The sequence below is a fragment of the Aquarana catesbeiana genome, linkage group LG01 (genome assembly GCF_042186555.1).
Source record: "Aquarana catesbeiana isolate 2022-GZ linkage group LG01, ASM4218655v1, whole genome shotgun sequence".
Lineage (NCBI taxonomy): Eukaryota > Metazoa > Chordata > Amphibia > Anura > Ranidae > Aquarana > Aquarana catesbeiana.
The window spans coordinates 603,727,881-603,745,429 of NC_133324.1; the positions used below are offsets into that span (position 1 = coordinate 603,727,881).

Consider the following 17,549-nt stretch of genomic DNA (forward strand, 5'->3'; position numbering starts at 1 on the left):
GAGGACTTTCGGGCTTCAGCTTTGGACCAAGCCCCCCCGAGTTTGGCTGTCCAGGTGGGCTCCCCAACCCCAGGAACTCATGTCTTGTTAGACGCTTGTCTAGTGGAAAGACCTCTTGCCAGGTTGGTTGAATTCCTCCATCACCAAAGTGCCCGTTTTACATTTGAGGCAAGTTTGATTTGTTTCTCTAATGACTCCTGGTTTGACCATCTTTGTAAGATATTCATCTGAAGAGGTCTGGAATGAAATCTGGCCCACTGTACAGCTGGGATCGACGCCGTGAGAAGCACTAAGACTGCCATGGCTGATCAAACTGAAATTGAGAGATTGGCATGAATCTGTCTCACTGCAGACTGGATCTTCTCTTGTGGCAGAAAAACTCTTTGAAGCACCGAGTTTATCGTATAGCCCAGAAACCTCATCTCCTGCATTGGTTCTAGATTTGATTTTTCTAGATTCAGGAGAAACCCTACATTCTTGAGGCGAGTCTGAGACACCTGAAAATTTGTCAAGACTTGTTCTTTGGAGCACGCAAAAGACAACAGGTCGTCCAGGTATGGAATGACCGAAATCCCCCTTAGCTTCAGAGGCTCCAGGGCTTCCGCCATTATTTTTGTAAAGATCCAGGGGGAGGATCAGAGCTCTGAATTGGAGATGCCAAACTGAAGTCCCCAGGTTGAGGGCTAGGCAGAGAAAGCATTGGGAACCTTGAGCTACCGGGACATGTAAATAGGCGCCCCTTTGATCTAGGGATACCATGAAACAGTTTGGAGACTGAATCAACTGATACTTTCCCGAAGGCTTTTTCACCAAGAAGATGTGGGAATAGAAGCCTCGGCCTTCCTGATGTTTTGGGACCTGGATAATCACCTCCTGTAGAAGGCCCATCATTGCGGAAGCTTTTTGTTGATCCTTTGAAAGGGTTGTAACAAAATCTGCTCGGGGGGGGGATCTCTGATAACTCCAGACTGTATCCCTGGGACATGACGTTCTTCACGAACAGGCTTAAAATTGCTTTGTTCCACTGTAGGCAAAAGGCAGACAATCTTCCCCCTACTGGGGCAAGATCGTCATTTGTTTTTAGGGGGCCTGTCTGGGGGAGATCTAAAAGAGAACTCCTCTTCCCTGACCCCTTTGGGAGACCCAGTGGTTCTTGTGGTCTTGATCCCTACTTTTGTGGGGCTGTTGAACAGCACGAAAATTCTTTTTGATCAGTTGTTTCTTTTTGGAATGGAAAGCCTTTTTCTTGTTGGCTGTCCTATCCAGGACCGTTTCCAGGTCTGGACCGAAAAGAAGATGACCCGAAAAAGGTAGGCCACATAGCTTAGACCCCTTTCACACTGGGGTGCTTTGCAGGTGCTATAACGCTAAAAATAGCACCTGCAAAGCGCCCTAAAAGAGCTGCTGCTGTCTCTCCAATGTGAAAGCCCCGAGGGCTTTCATACTGGAGTGGTGCGCTAGCAGGACAGTAAAAAAAAGTCCTGCTAGCAGCATCTTTGGAGCAGTGAAGGAGCGGTGTGTATAACGCTCCTTCACCGCTCCTGCCCATTGAAATGAATGGGGCAGCGCGGCTATACCACCGGCATAGCGCTTCTGCAGTAGCGCTTTGCAGTGGTTTTATCACTTTCTCAGCCGCTAGCAGGGGGTAAAAGCACCCCGCTAGCGGCCAAATAGCGCAGCGAAGTTGACGGTAAAGCGCCGCTAAAAATAGCGGCACTTTACTGCCAACGCACCCACCGCCCCAGTGTGAAAGGGGCCTTAATCTTGGAGGCTGTGTCACCAGACCAAGTTTTTAACCAGACAGCGCGTCTGGCTGAATTAACCAGCGCCGACGATCTTGCTGACATCTTAACTGATTTCGGCTGATGCATCAGCCATGTATTTCACTGCCTTCAGTATCAATGGGAAGGACTCCAGAAGATCTTTACGCGATGTGCCCGCCTCTACGTGGCTCTTCAGCTTCTCTACCCAGCATTCTAGGTTCCCTGCGACAACTTGTGGAAGCCATAGCGGTTTTGAGGCTGGCCGATGTGCAATCCCATGCTTTTTTCAAGAGGGAGTCCACTCTCTTATCCATTGCATCCTTCAGTACCCCCATATCCTCAAATGCTAGATCTGTGCGACAGGAAACCTGCGAAAATGCGGCATCTACCCGGGCGTTCTTATTCCATACCACTGACTCCTTATCTTCGAAGAGAAACCTCCTCCTAAGGTTCTTTCTTTCTTTACCGTGTCCGAGAGGATTCTATGGACTGGGAACACTGTTTAGTATCGTCTAGTCCTTGGTACATTTTATCGTGAACCGATAGTTGCACCTTTTCCTCCTGGATCTTGAGGGTAGTGTAGATCGCTCTCAGAAGGTCGTCCACTTCCTCCAAAGATAGTTTGTACCTAGAGGCTCGGCTATAATCTTCCTCTTTCTCCTCATCTGAATCCCTGAGGGAGGGAAGAGTACTTGCCCCCTCATCCCGAGTCCACGACCTCTACTGGTCTAGGAGGTGGATGCCCTCGGGCTGGATGGTGGATGCTGGGGCTCAACCTGGCCTGCTGGGCTCTAAACCAGCATGGACTTGACCGAACTCAACGAGTTTGTAAGTTCCCGTACTGAAGAGAACAAATCCTTGAATTGCTGGGATTTTTCTTCTTCTACCAATTCTTTAATACAGGACCTGCACATTGCCTTCTGCCATGAATCTGAGGGGGTTCTAGCAGGAAGAACATTTCCTCTGACTTGGTGGGTTTGAATGCTTGGATTTTCTTAAAACTTTTTCCTTTAATGAGAAAAAAAATGAAACTCACCTAAGGGCCCCCTGACACAAGTTTCCAACCCTTAGTGTACAACTAGACCACCACCAGACAAAAGGAAACAGTGCCCCAAGCAGTGTACTCTCCCAAGCAACCACCAAGTCCAGACTGCAGGGTCCGAGCGGAGTAACCTCTGACCGTGCAGCCACAGGCTCCCTGCAGGGAGGATCCAAAAACAAAAACACAACATAAGCCCATATGGACAAGAATAAAAAAAAAGGTACCACTGTTCCCCTCTTACCTGGGCCTGACCGGTGCCCGCTTCCGCCGCAGCTGACGGTCTCTCCTCCATCTTAGCAGAGAGTGCAGTGGGGTAATGAGAAAAAAAAAAACACATCTGTTTTTTTAGTTACCCAGTCCCGGCGTCGAGGGGCGGAAGCGCCGGTCGACAGACCCGCCCCCTAGTCTCTGCGTTCCAGGCGCTTGGAACCACTTGCGCCTCGCCCAGCAGGAAGCCGCGTCACCGGACATGACGTCACCTGCCGGCCGGGACCCGGAACCGACATGCGGGATGCACCGCTGACTAGCAGGGGCACCCGTCCGGCCACCAGTGCCATGCCAGCAGACCCCAGGCACAGACACCGACGCCTCCTGCGGGCCCTTGCATCCCTGGGGGGGTGGGGGTGCTGGGATGGTCAACAAAACACAAATGGTAAGCCTTCTCCCTCCAGCTTGGAGAGAGCGCAGCTCCCTGGTTCTAGCATGCGCTTCCACCATGACGAGGAAACACAATAACTGAAGCCATGGTGGAAGAGGAGGGGTTTAAAGGCTGCGTGTGTTCCTGGAAAATGGGCGGAGCTGCGCTCTCTCCAAGGTTGTCCTGAAAGGAGATTTGAGAAAAGGCTTTAGAATCACTATAAGATCCCACTGAGTTACAGGAGATTATGAATATGTGTGTGACACCATGCACAAAAAGGTCTTAACTAAGGAATGAGAGACCAATGGTCTCTGAAACAGAATAATGAAGCTGAGATTGGCCCCTTGATGGTACTCAAGGCTAAATGCTGATCTAGACAAGACTGTAGACAATACAGGATGCATTCTACAGAGCACTTCCTAGGAAAAACGTCCTACCTTCGCAACACCCAATACAATCTTTCCAGGTGTGATGATAGACATTCTCAGAAGTCAACTTCCTAGCTTTTAAGAGGGTAGGGATGACCAAATCTGATAAGCCCCTATTCCCCCTCAGGACCCCTTAACAGCCATGCTATTAAAGCCAGCAGCCAAGAAGCAGGATGGTGGATCAGCCCTTTAGACAGTAGGTGCAGAGGATCCAGAAGGAACCATTAATAGTCTGAGAATGCCAAGTACCATGTCCTCCTGGACCAGTTCTGTGCTATAAGAATCATGGGCATGTCTTCCATTTGGATCCTGCAGAGCAGATAAGGGAGAAGCTGGGAAGTGTCAACTGTGCAGGTTCAATGCTTGCCAAAGATGGATAGAATTTCGAACAAAGATTCTTCGGAAAATTGGTACGAAAAATCTCAGAACATTCAAATGTCATTCAAAAGATTTCATTTGTGTTTAACATTTGATTTTGGAATGAATAGACTTTACCGAACAAAAACCACATACACTATTAAAAATTAATTTGCTCAAAAAAATTTTTCCCATCTGGCTCCTTTGAATGTTATCGCCCCTGCAGAAAATTAATGCCGATTTGACCCCTTAATGCTTAGAAATAAGAAGAAAAAAAAACACAACAAACACTCTTATGCCACGTATACACGGCCGGACTTCCCGACAGAAAAAGTCCGATGGGAGCTTTCGGTTGGACATTCCGACCGTGTGTACGCCCCATCTGACTTTTTCTGTCGGCATTTCCGACAGACTCAGCTATAGAACATGTTCTAAATCTTTCCGTCAGAAATGCTGACGGAGTTTAGTCCGTCAACAAGTCCGGCCGTGTGTACGCGGCATTAGAACATTATTTTCTTAAAATTTTGTGTTCAAAAGTCTACCCATACATGGCCAGATTAATAAGGGTCCCTGGCGACAAGCCTGTCTAGTTTGCTGTTGAATCTAGACACCAGAAGATTAATGCCACCCAAAAGGCTTGAAACACCTCTGGATGTAGAACCCATTCCCCTAGAACCAGATGCCGACACAGAAAGTCACCTGCTGAATTTCTACAACTGGGATGTGGACCGCGACAGGGCTGCAACATATACCAAATAGGGGTTAAAGTCAGTTTCCTTTTAAGCAGTGCAACATTTGATGCCAGCCCCGGATGTAGCATTCTCTGATAGGATTTTGGGGGAATTCACACCTGAGGGGTCCAGCTATTATGGGACAGCCCAACTGTCCCCAGTTAGTGGATGTTGACAGGAATCCAAGCTTCCTCTGACATCAAAATCCCAAGCACCAAGAAGTCAACTAGGGCTCCTCCCCAGCCCCAGCCCAATAGGCTGGCATCAGTCATGAGATCTTTCCACATCTGTGGGGAAAAGGGTGTCCAGCTTTGGGCAGAATTCTAACACACACAGGAGAATCGGGCCTTGCACCCCATTTCCAAGGACCGAGTTTAAATGTAAAGCATTTATGCTTTAATTTATAGCATTTTTTTTTCACCCAAGAATTAAAGAAAACATAACATTTTAATTAAAATGTAATGCTAGAAAAGCATTCACATTTTAAATGATTGCCCTAACAGAAGCGCACATTGATTGCTAAAAATGTTATCAGAACAAAAAAATACTTTAAACCTGCAAATACTGAAATTGGTTTAGATAAACCAGGCCTCAGAATGGTACAGTAATCAGCTACAACCAAATACTGGCGCTACAAATTGTGATGGGGACATCAAAATATGATTCTATTAGTGCAATGTCCTACATCAAATGCTGTGCAAAATTATAATAATGCATAATGGCAGATAAAAACAAACATGTTGAAGGTCTTTCATTAACAAAATACATCTGAAATAAGGGAGGCAGAGATGTAATAAGCCAGCATTTGCCCGCATTTTCCCAAAGCAGTGTAACATCTGGCCAAAATGAACATACAACTTATGATAAAACACATTTGTAGATATTTAAATTTCCTTACCTTCTGGGCTTTGTCTTTTTGAAACACAAACACTGGAGGCGCTATGGCGGGTTTGTCTGATTAGAAGAAAAAATTTTTTTTTAAAAATTCACAATACCAAAACCACATGACAGATTAACCAGAGAAGTCATTTATGCTACCAAAATGTGTTACCTGTTAACTTGCATTGCATAAAGGCAGCCCATTCATTTAACAAGTTCAGCCGAGATTTGTGCTCAGTTAGATAGTGTCTAAGGGGCAGGGGAGACATTGTCTTCAAAGAGATTACCCCACCTGCCCAATGCTATCACATGGGGGGTTTATTAACCCCTTGTGGTAGCAATCAAGTAAAAATAAAGAAAAAAAATAAAAAATTTTTTTTTGTGTTTTTCTTCAATTGCCATAACCCCTGTTGCCCCACACATGCACAGAAGCACGCCCAGGGTGCGCATGTATAAGAAAACCGCAACTGCACCACATATCGCTGAGAACTGCAAAGTGAAAGTAATAATTCTAGCTCCTGGTTAACGCTAAAATAATAAGCTGTAAACATTTTTAAAGCGTCACCTATGGAGATTTTTGGGTACCGTACTTTTTTGCAATATCACGGGCGCACACACACACACTATATGAAGACTTGGCATCTATTTAGAGGTCGACCTATATATAGGCCGATATTTGGATCGTTTTACTTAATCGGCATCGGTGGATTGTGCTGATAAAAAAAGCCGATTATAACTTCAGCGGGACTTGCAAATGACTTCTGTAATAGAAGTCAATGCAAGCTGCCTGAAAGTTATCTGTGGAGAGGAATGTCTCCTCCCTGGGCAGCCTGCCAAGTCTGATAAGAAGAAACATTGTATCTTTTCAGGTTCTTTAATCAATGAACTGAACTCCCTGTGCAGAAGCTCTCAGTTTAACCATTTAAAGACTAAATCTTTTCTGACACTTGTTGCTTACAAGTAAAATTCCTGTATTTTCTGCTAGAAAATCACTTAGAACCCCCAAACATTATATATATTTTTTTTAGCAGAGACCCTAGGGAATAAAATAGCGGTTGTTGCAATATTTTATGTCACACGGTATTTGTGCAGCGGTCTTTCAAACGCAATTTAAAAAAAAAAAAAAAATACACTAATGAAATAAAAAAAAAAAAAAAATAAGCAGTAAAGTTAGCCCATTTTTTTCGTCCAAAAGTTTTGATTACCTGTTTTTGTGTATTTAATATTTAAGATATCGTTTTTTTTTTTTTTAAATCTAAATTATACATACAAATGAACTGATTGGAGGTTTGTTTTGTTTAATAAATGTTTAAATGTAAAAAAATTTCTGTATTACTTAAGGCTGCTCTCACACTGGAGCGGGCAGGCGTTGACGGTAAAACGCTGTTAGTTTTAGCAGCGCTTTACCGTCATTTTAGTGGCGCTATTCGGAGGCTAGCGGGGCGCTTATAACCCAGCTAGCGGCTGAGGAAGGGGTTAAATGCGCCCCTGAAGCGCTGCTGCCGAAACGCTTTGCAGGCGCTTCGCCAGTGGTGCGCATTCATTTCAATGGGCAGGAGTGGTAGAGGAGCGGTATACACCGCTCCAAAGATGCTGTTTGCAGGACTTTTTTTAAACATCCTGCCAGTGCATCGCCTCAGTGTGAAAGCACTCGGGATATCACACAGACTGCAGGGGAGCCGTTTTACAGGCACTTTACAGGCGCTATTTTTAGCCCAAAAGCATCTGAAAAACGCCCCAGTGTGAAAGGGGTCTAACTGTTAGATTTTATGAGATGAAGGGAAAAAAAAAAAAAAATCGGCCTAATATCGGCCCAAAAAAAAAAAAAAAAAAAAAAAAAAAAAAAAAAAAAAAAAAAAAAAAAAATCGGCATCTTATATCGGCCACCGCGATTTCTAAATATCGGCATCGGCCAGAGAAAAACACATATCGGTCGACCTCTACATCTATTTATGCTAAATTTGCACAATTCTGGATAAAATGAGAATCGCAATTTTTTTGCTTAGGAGAAAGATCACGATTTTCGGCGTAACATCAGCTTTCACATTATACAAAAAAAAAAATTGGGCTAACTTTACAGTTTAGGTTTTTTTAATTCATTAAAAGTGTATTTTTTCTTAAAAATTTGCTTTTGAAAGACCGCTGTGCAAATACAGTGTGACATAAAATATTGCAACAATCTCGACTTAATTCTCTAGGGTCTCTGCTAAAAAAAATATATATGATGTTTTGGGGATTCTAAGTCATTTTCTAGCAAAAAAAAAAAAAAAAAATACAGATTTTAACTTGTAAGCAACATATGTCAAAAAAGTTTTAGTCTTTTAATCACTTCAGTCCTGGAAGGATTTATGCCCTTAATGACCAGGCCATTTTTTGCAATATGGCACTGCGTCTGACAATTGCACAGCCGTGCAATGTTGTACCCAAAACAAAATTTATGTCCTTTTTTTCCCACAAATAGAACTTTTTCTTTTGGTGGTATTTAATCGCCGCTGGTTTTTATTTTTTGCACTATAAAAGAAAGAAAAAAAAAAAAAAAAGGACTGACAATTTTGAAAACAAAACAATATTTTTTACTTTCTGCTACAATACAAATCCAAAAAAAATATGTATAAAAAAAAAAAAAAAAAAAAAAAAAAAAAAGGAAGTATCAGTTTAGGACAATAACAGGATTTTTATAACAGCTTACCTGTAAAATTCTTTTCTTGGAGTACATCACGGGACACAGAGCCAAAGTAATTACTGTATAGGTTATATGGCGCCTTCAGGCGATGGACACTGGCACACCCTAGACAGGAAGTTCAACTCCCCATATAACCCCTCCCCTTACCGGGAGTACCTCAGTTTTGTAGCAAAGCAATACACGTGTAACCAGGAAGAGAGGAGGGACCTCCGTGTCCCGTGATGTACTCCAAGAAAGGGATTTTACAGGTAAGCTGTTATAAAAATCCTATTTTCTTTATGGTACATCACAGGACACAGAGACACAGTAATTACTGTATGGGATGTACCAGAGCAATGCTATCTGAGGGGAGGGAGAGACAAACAAAAGTAGGGTGCAATCAGACCTGAGGACCTATACTGCTGCCTGCAGCACACTGCGCCCATAGGCAATATCCTCATGCCTTCTTACATCCACCTGATAGAATCTGGTGAATGTATGGACTGAAGACCAAGTTGCGGCCTTGCAGATTTGAGCCATGGAGGCTTGGTGATGCACTGCCCATGAAGCACTAACAGCCCTGGTGGAGTGCGCTTTGATTTGAAAAGGTGGAACTTTCCTCTTCAAACCATAAGCTTGAATAATTACTTGCCGGATCCATTTGGCAATAGTAGATTTCGACGCTGCCTGTCCTTTTTCTAGGACTTTTGGGCAACACAAACAAAACATCCTTTTTCCGAATCTGAGCAGTCGCCTTCAAATAGATATCGACTGCCCTCACTACATCCAGAGAATGTAGCGACTTTTCTTCCGTAGAACAGGGTTCTGGAAAAAAAAGAAGGTAAAACAATATCCTGGTTTAGATGAAAACCTGAAACCACCTTTGGTAGAAAGCTAGGATGAGGACGCAATACTACTCTATCCTTGTGAATGACGTTAAAACAATACCGATAAGGCCAAGACCTGGCCCTTGATAGTACTCAAGGCCAGCTTCATCTCTAACCCAATTTGCAGAAAGGCAAGAATTCTACCCATGACATACTTTCTGGGATGCCAACCCCTGCATTCACACCAAGAAACATATGCCTTCCAGACTCTATAATAAAATTACCCTGGAAGCTGACTTCCTTGCATTAATCAAGGTAGATATCACTGAGCCTGAAAGCCCACGATTCTTAAGAATGTGGGTTTCAATAGCCAAACCGTTAAATTTAGTGTTTGTAAAGTAGGATGGAACACTGGTCCCTGGACGTGGTGGTAGGGTCCATGGGGCCCCTACCATCTTTACCATTTCTGCATACCAAGATCTTCTGGGCCACAAGAACTACCGACTTCCTTTCCCGCTTGATCCTGCAAAGAAGTCGAGGTAGCAGCAGAATAGGAGGGAATGCATAAATCAGTGTTAACTGTTCCCACAGGGTCACCTACGCATCTGTTCCGCATGCGAGTGGATCCCTTGTTCTTGACACAAAGTTGTTGACTTTGTTGTTGAACCTGGACGCAAACAGATCTACATCTGGGATCCCCCATCTTTGGCATATAGCCAGGAAGATGTCGGGGTGAAGGGACCATTCCCCCGGGAACAACTGCTGGTGACTTAAGTAGTCCGCCTGCCAGTACTCTACCCCTGGAATGAAGATTGCCGATAAGAACGGCACATGCTTTTCTGCCCAGGTTAGGATATGGTTTACCTCTCCCTGGGCTGCCTGACTTCTGGTGCCCCCTTGGTGATTGATATAAGCCACTGCTGTGGCATTGTCGGATTGAATCCTGACAGGAGAGTTCCGCAACCTGAATGTCCAGGCCTTTAGGGCTAGGTGCGCTGCCCAAATCTCTAGAATGTTGATGGGCAAGGTCCTTTTAGTTCTGGACCATTTCCCTTGGACAGACCCCTCTTCCAGGACTGCTCCCCAACCCGAAAGGCTGGCATCTGTTACCACCTTCCAGGTAACTGGTAGGAAGGATTTACCCTTCTGCAGATTCTCGGATACCCTCCACCAACTGAGGTTCTGGCGCACTTTTGGCGATAAACGCATTGGAAAATCTAGTGCTTGGACCTTCTTGTTCCAGGCAGACAGGATACTGTGTTGCAGCAGTCTCGAATGAAACTGAGCATAGGGAACTGCTTCGAATGAAGCCACCAGATTCCCCAACAACCTCATACAAAGGCGAATAGACAGACCCTTCTTCGCCCTGACCACCTGAACCAGCTCCTTTATAGCTCTGATCTTTGCCTGGGGTAAAAACACCCTCTTCTGGGCTGTATCTTTAACCAGACCAAAGTACTCCAATCTTCTTACTGGCTTTAAAGAAGTTTTCTCTAGGTTAGAGGACCCAACCTAGGTATTTGACTGTGGTGACCATGCTTTGGTCCAAGCGGGCTACCGACCGGTCTATCAAGAGCAGGTCGTCTAGGTATGCTATTATCGTTATACTTTGAGTACTTAATCTGGCCAGAAGTTTTGTAAACACCCGAAGTGCAGTAGCTAGACCGAAAGGCAAGGCTACAAACTGAAAATTACATTTTTCTACTTTGAAACGCAGATATTTCTGGTGAGCGGGGAAAATAGGTACATGCAGGTATGCATCCTTGTTGTCGATTGATGCCAGAATTTCTCCTTGTAGGATGGAGACTACTGATCGGATTGACTCCATGCGAAAAGAGCGGATATTCAGAAAACGGTTTAGATCTAGAATGGGTCTGACATCCCCATTTGGCTTTGGCACAGTGAAAAGGTTTGAATAAAACCCTAACCCCCGCTCTTCCACGGGGACCACCATGATCACTTTTTGCGACAAAAGTCAGTCTAATGCTTGAAAGAGAGACTTCTTTTTCTCTGGATCTTTGGGGACATTTGACCTGAGGAAACGAGGAGCCGGGAATTCTCGGAACTCTAGTCTGTAACCTAGAACTATTGTGGAGACCACCCATCTGTCTCGAAATTCTTCCTGCCAGACCCTTAAGAACTGCAGAAGTCTTCCCCCCACTCGAACGCCACTTCATAAAGAGGCTTTAGCGTTCTGTCTTGCAGGTTTTCTCCCCCAGGACTTCTTTTGTCCCTGGGGTTGACCCTGAGGTTTACCTCTTGAACCTGACGGTGGAGGCTGTCGCGACTGCCTGGAGGCTGATGCTCCTGGCACTGGAGAAAGCTGTTTAAATGAGGGACGTTTACTCTTTTTCTTAACTGGCAAGAGGGTACTTTTCCCACTTGATATCTTTTGGATATATTTGTCCAAATCATCCCCATACAGCTTTTTACCGCGGAAAGGAAAACCAGCCAGGAGCTTTTTGCATGGCGCTTCGGCTGTCCAACTTTTCAACCATAGGATTCTACGCATATATGTACCAACCCAAGCGTAAGGCAAGAGGTTTGAAGAATAGAATCTCTGATTGCGTCAATTGAAGAACACAAAGCCGCTGGCAGCTCTGCTAAATCCTGGGCCTGCTGTTCAGGGAAAACCTTGAGCACCTGTTTCAAATGGTCTCTCAGGGATTGACATACCCCAATCGCCACCACTGCAGGTTGAGCCACTGACCCTGCCAAGGAGAAAATGTTTAACAGGAAGTCAAACCTTTATTCACAGCGTCAATTGCTGGTATACTCCACATCTTAGTAAATTTTTCCTCTATAGGATAAAGAGTAGAAAACGTTTTAGGGGAAAAAAATGCTTATCTGGGTGATCCCACTCAGAATACATAAGCTTTTCCAGCAATGAATGGACAGGAAAGGCACACAAAGCCTGAGGAGGTTTAAGTGAACCCAAACAAGAAGTGGGCTTTTCAACCGACTCAGTTAAGGGTAGCTTAAGTGTGGAGCGGACCATTTCAGTAAGAGAATGCAACAGCAAAAGGTCCTTCCCCACTTGATCCATCGGAAGAGGAGTCATCGGTCTCTTCACGGTCCCCTGAGGGGGATTCATCTTCCCACTGCTCCTCTGTTTGAGGATCCTAGGTGGTAGAAGCGGACCTAATGCGTTTTCTTCCACTCTGTGAAGATGCGATTAAAGCCATTAATCTTTCCTCCAATCCAATCATGGCTGAGGAAAAAACCTCCTCAGTAATATAGACAGGGGTTGAACTGTCGGAAGCAATTGCAACCCCTGATGACCCCGATGGCTCACTCTGACCAGCCCACCTAGGCCTTTCGGGGGGGGAGGGGGGGGTTGCAGAGGGAGGGTCCTTAGAGCTTGAGGGCGACCCCTTTGTGCTCTTGTCTTTTGAGGTATTTGTACCTCTCCTTCTGGTCATAGTGCCAAGCACATAAAAAAAAAAAAAAAAAAAAAAAAAAAATGCAACCACTGCTGAGCACATAGTCCAACAACTGCCGCTGCTATTAATGCTCAGCCTGATGCTAAATAAATGTGCCCTGGGAATGCCTGTGTCACCAACACTCACATGCCCCGTCTGCTCTGTGTCCCTCCGTCAGCTGAATGCAACTGAAAAAAGGTGCACTCTATAACAGACACAGCCCTGCGTTTGAGGCACGTCAACGCTGCGCTAAGCCCCCCCCCCCACACTTTCTTCGAAAAAGATTGTTTTCCCGCACGTGCGGGCTACGATCGGATCGCATGTGGGGGGGGGGGGGGGGGCCTGAGGTGGGAGGAGAGCTGAAGGACGGAGAAGCGCCGTAATAGCGGCGGGAGCGGCGCGGCATACCGTCGACTGGCCATGCTCCTTCTGCCTCCTGGGAGGTACCTCTGTCCAGGTGGGGGACATTTGAAAGAAAAAAACCCCCTTCCCATGTCTTACCTGGGGCATGGGCTGGAGGAAGCGTGCAGCTTGTATGGACACAGAACGGACTGACAAGCATGGAATCAGGTACGTGCTCTTGACAGCCACCGGTGGCAACTTTAGGCATGACATTTATTTAAAGGAGAAAACCAACAAGAACTAGAAAAATTCCTTAGGAATTTCCCTTACCTTATCCAGCTGCAGGGTTCTGTGGTAAAATCAGACAGACCCAATCTTCACCACCGGGGCCCTTTTTATCGGGGGATCCACACCCCTGGACCTGTAAAGCACCCCGCCAGGAAATATGGCTGAAAAAACAAAGCACTGGATCCCGGGGTCCAGCTCTCTAAAAAGAGAAGCGTTACAGGCAAGACCTTGTTTCTTCCGCCACGAGGCCCGGGTACCATTCAATTCGGCCTGAAAAGACACTTTGAATGGATCCGGTTGCATGGCTTGCCCCAGCAAATATTTTTCCAGCAGGAGCTCAGCACAGCACATCTTACTCGTGACCAACACTTAAGACACTAGGGAAAAAAAACTGAGGTAATCCCGGTAAGGGGAGGGATTATATGGGGAGTTGAACTTACTGTCTAGGGTGTGTCAGTGTCCATCACCTGAAGGCGCCATATAACCCATACAGTAATTACTGTGGCTCTGTGTCCCGTGATAATAATCCTGCTACATTTTTCTTTCTTTTTTAAATAAATTGCAATAAGCGTATATTGATTGGTTTGTGCAAAAAAGTTATAGCGTCTACAAAATAGGGGAAAGATTTAGGGACTTTTTTTGTTTTTACCAGTAATGGCGGGGATCAGGGAATTTTGCAGGACTGCGACATTGCAGTGGACAAATCTGACCCCAAGTGACGCTTTTTGGCTGAATCCCGATAACAATGGTTTAATGGTTAAATCGCGCAGCTCTAATTTATGCAATACAACCTCACCATTTATATTTTACCAAAAAATGGGTATTATATTCACCAAAATACATTGCATTTTTCCTGAAAATTTGCTTTCAACAGGTGCACAAATATCATGCGACATAATTTGCAACTATCATATTTTCATTCTACAGGGAATCTGCTTTCAGAAAAGATATGTTTTGGGGAGTAGTCATTTTATCGCCAAAAATTACGAATTTTTTACATATGTGCACAGAACATTAAGGCTCGGTTCACACTAGTGCGGAAGGTGCTTCCTGCATTTGCTCGGCCACGGCAGCCAATTCATTTGAATGGGCTGCTGTGCTGAGTGAAACACAAAAAGGTACATGCACCTTTTTTTAAAACGCAGCTGCAGGGAAACAGCATGGATCCTGCACCTGAGATCATGCTGCAGGCTGAGATCCATGGGAGTGCCAGTCAGAATGAATGGCAGTCCTGCACGTCTCGCAAGAGCAGTACGATTCAGCTGCAGGTATCGATGCGATTCCCGCAACCGGACTGCACAGCCCGCACTAGTGTGAACCGAGCCTAAAGTTTAGCCAACTACTAACTATACCCAAAGCAGAACTAAACCCTCCTATTCTTTTCAGCCAAAGGAAGCTGCTATCTTGGCTTCTGTTTGACCTTTAACTGCCTTGGTGCTGCACGTGTGATCAGTTAGAGCCCTTTCACACTGGGGCGGGGTCGGCGGTAAAACGCCGCTATTATTAGCGGCGATTTACTGTCGGTATGCGGCCGCTAGCAGGGCAGTTTTACCCCCCGCTAGCGGCCAAGAAAGGGTTAAATACCACCGCAAAAGCGCCTCTGCAGAGGCGCTTTGCCGGCGGTATAGCCGCGCCGTCCCATTGATTTCAATGGGCAGGAGCGGTAAAGGAGCGGTATACACACCGCTCCTTCACCGCTCCGAAGATGCTGCTGGCAGGACTTCTTTTTACCGTCCTGCCAGCGCATCGCTCCAGTGTGAAAGCCCTCGGGGCTTTCACACTGGTATGCAAGCAGCGGCACTTTCGGGTCGGTTTGCAGGCGCTATTATTAGCGCAATAGCGCCTGCAAACCGCCCCAGTGTGAAAGGGCTCTTATGGCTGCAGCTATTTGATGGCTTGACAGTTTGGTAGAAAGCACAAGCAAATGTGACAGTTTGAATTCCCAGGATGTAACTTTTTTATTTTTTTTTTAATTGATGGGTTTAGTTCCACTTTAAATCTACTCCCACACCAATTCTAAGCCTATTCTATCTACCCTGTAAAAGGAAAGATCTGTATACTTACCTATGCTGAGGGTGCTCCAGTTCAGTGAGAGATGATTGGGTCCAAGCCCCGGCTTCAGTGTCCCAAGGTTGTTAGCGCCCAAGGCTCTGCAGGCATTCTCAGCACTCCCGCCTTCTCTTTGAAGCTGGGACCTGATCATGTGACCAGATTGAAACACCCCCAGCATAGTTAAGTATACAGGTCTTTCCTGTCAGGTGGATGGAATAGGCTTACAATGAGCGTGGGAGTGGATTTAAGCGAAATATATAACAAACTATAAAGTCACCAATAAAAGCAAGTGATAGAGATTATGTAATAATTATATATATATATATATATATATACATACACACATATATATATATACACATACACACACACACACACACACACACACACACACACACACACACACACACACACACACACACACACACACACACACACACACACTACCGTTCAAAAGTTTGGGGTCACATTGAAATGTCCTTATTTTTGAAGGAAAAGCACTGTACTTTTAAATGAAGCTAACTTTAAACTAGTCCTAACTTTAAACAAATATACTCTATACATTGCTAATGTGGTAAATGACTATTCTAACTGCAAATGTCTAGTTTTTGGTGCAATATCTACATAGGTGTATAGAGGCCCATTTCCAGCAACTATCACTCCAGTGTTCTAATGGTACAATGTGTTTGCTCATTGGCTCAGAAGGCTAATTGATGATTAGCAAACCCTTGTGCAATCATGTTCACACATCTAAAAACAGTCTAGCTCCTTCCAGAAGCTACAAAACTGACCTTCCTGTGAGCAGATTGAGTTTCTGGAGCATCACATTTGTGGGGTCAATTAAACGCTCAAAATGGCCAGAAAAAGAACTTTCATCTGAAACTCGACAGTCTATTCTTGTTCTTAGAAATGAAGGCTATTCCATGCGAGAAATTGCAAAGAAATTGAAGATTTCCTACAACGGTGTGTACTACTCCCTTCAGAGGACAGCACAAACAGGCTCTAACCAGAGTAGAAAAAGAAGTGGGAGGCCGCGTTGCACAACTAAGCAAGAAGATAAGCACATTAGAGTCTCTAGTTTGAGAAACAGACGCCTCACAGGTCCCCAACTGGCATCTTCATTAAATAGTACCCGCAAAACACCAGTGTCAACATCTACAGTGAAGAGGCAGCTGCGGGATTTTGGGCTTCAGGGCAGAGTGGCAAAGAAAAAGCCATATCTGAGACTGGCCAATAAAAGAAAAAGATTAAGATGGGCAAAAGAACACAGACATTGGACAGAGGAAGACTGGAAAAAAGTGTTGTGGACGGATGCCAAAGGTGTGCAATGCTGTAATTGCTGCAAAAGGAGGATTCTTTGATGAAAGCAAAGTTTGATGTAAAAACAATGTTATTTCAAATACAAATCATTATTTCTAACCTTGTCAATGTCTTGACTCTATTTTCTATTCATTTCACAACGTATGGTGGTGAATAAGTGTGACTTTTCATGGAAAACACAAAATTGTTTGGGTGACCCCAAACTTTTGAACGGTAGTGTACATACATACATACACATATACATATACATACACACACATACTAAACTGAAAAATATAAAAATTTAAAAGCTAAATTATTAAATACTGTACAATAAATGAACTGTGCATCCCTTCAAAACACTGCACAGAATAAATAACAGCAAGTAGCAGAAAATGTGAGACTACAAAAATGCTAATGTTGCACCCCCAACCTAAAGTGCCTTGAAAAGGTATTCATACCCTTGAAATTTTCAACATTTTTAGTCATGTCACAAGCCCATGCAATTCATCTCTGTGACACACGGAGATCGCTGCTCTGTGAGAGGAAGAGAAGGACTTGTGCGTGCCAGGATGACACCCCCGTCCCCTTTTCGGCTTCCATTACCGACTTTTTTTTTCCTTTCGGGCTATGCTGAAAAGTTTTCGGACGATAATTTTCGGCGGCGAAATTTTGGTGCGCCACTAATATTTATATATTATGTCCACTAGGTTAAATTTAAGTGTAGTAATTCTTAAGTGTAATATTTACAGTGCCTTGAAAAGGTATTCATACCCTTGAAATTTTCAACATTTTTAGTCATGTCACAACCAAAAATATA

At 44.6% G+C, this 17,549-nt stretch overlaps 1 protein-coding gene across 2 annotated transcripts in view; it reads right to left on the minus strand.

Moving 5' to 3' along the window:
- RANBP3 (RAN binding protein 3) overlaps positions 1-17,549 on the minus strand; it is a 114,733-nt gene that overhangs the window by 73,083 nt on the left and 24,101 nt on the right. For both annotated transcript variants that reach the window (XM_073598993.1, XM_073598985.1), the window contains exon 2: positions 5,857-5,912. In XM_073598993.1, the coding sequence (XP_073455094.1) occupies positions 5,857-5,912 (56 nt within the window). The remainder of the gene's footprint in view (positions 1-5,856; positions 5,913-17,549) is intronic.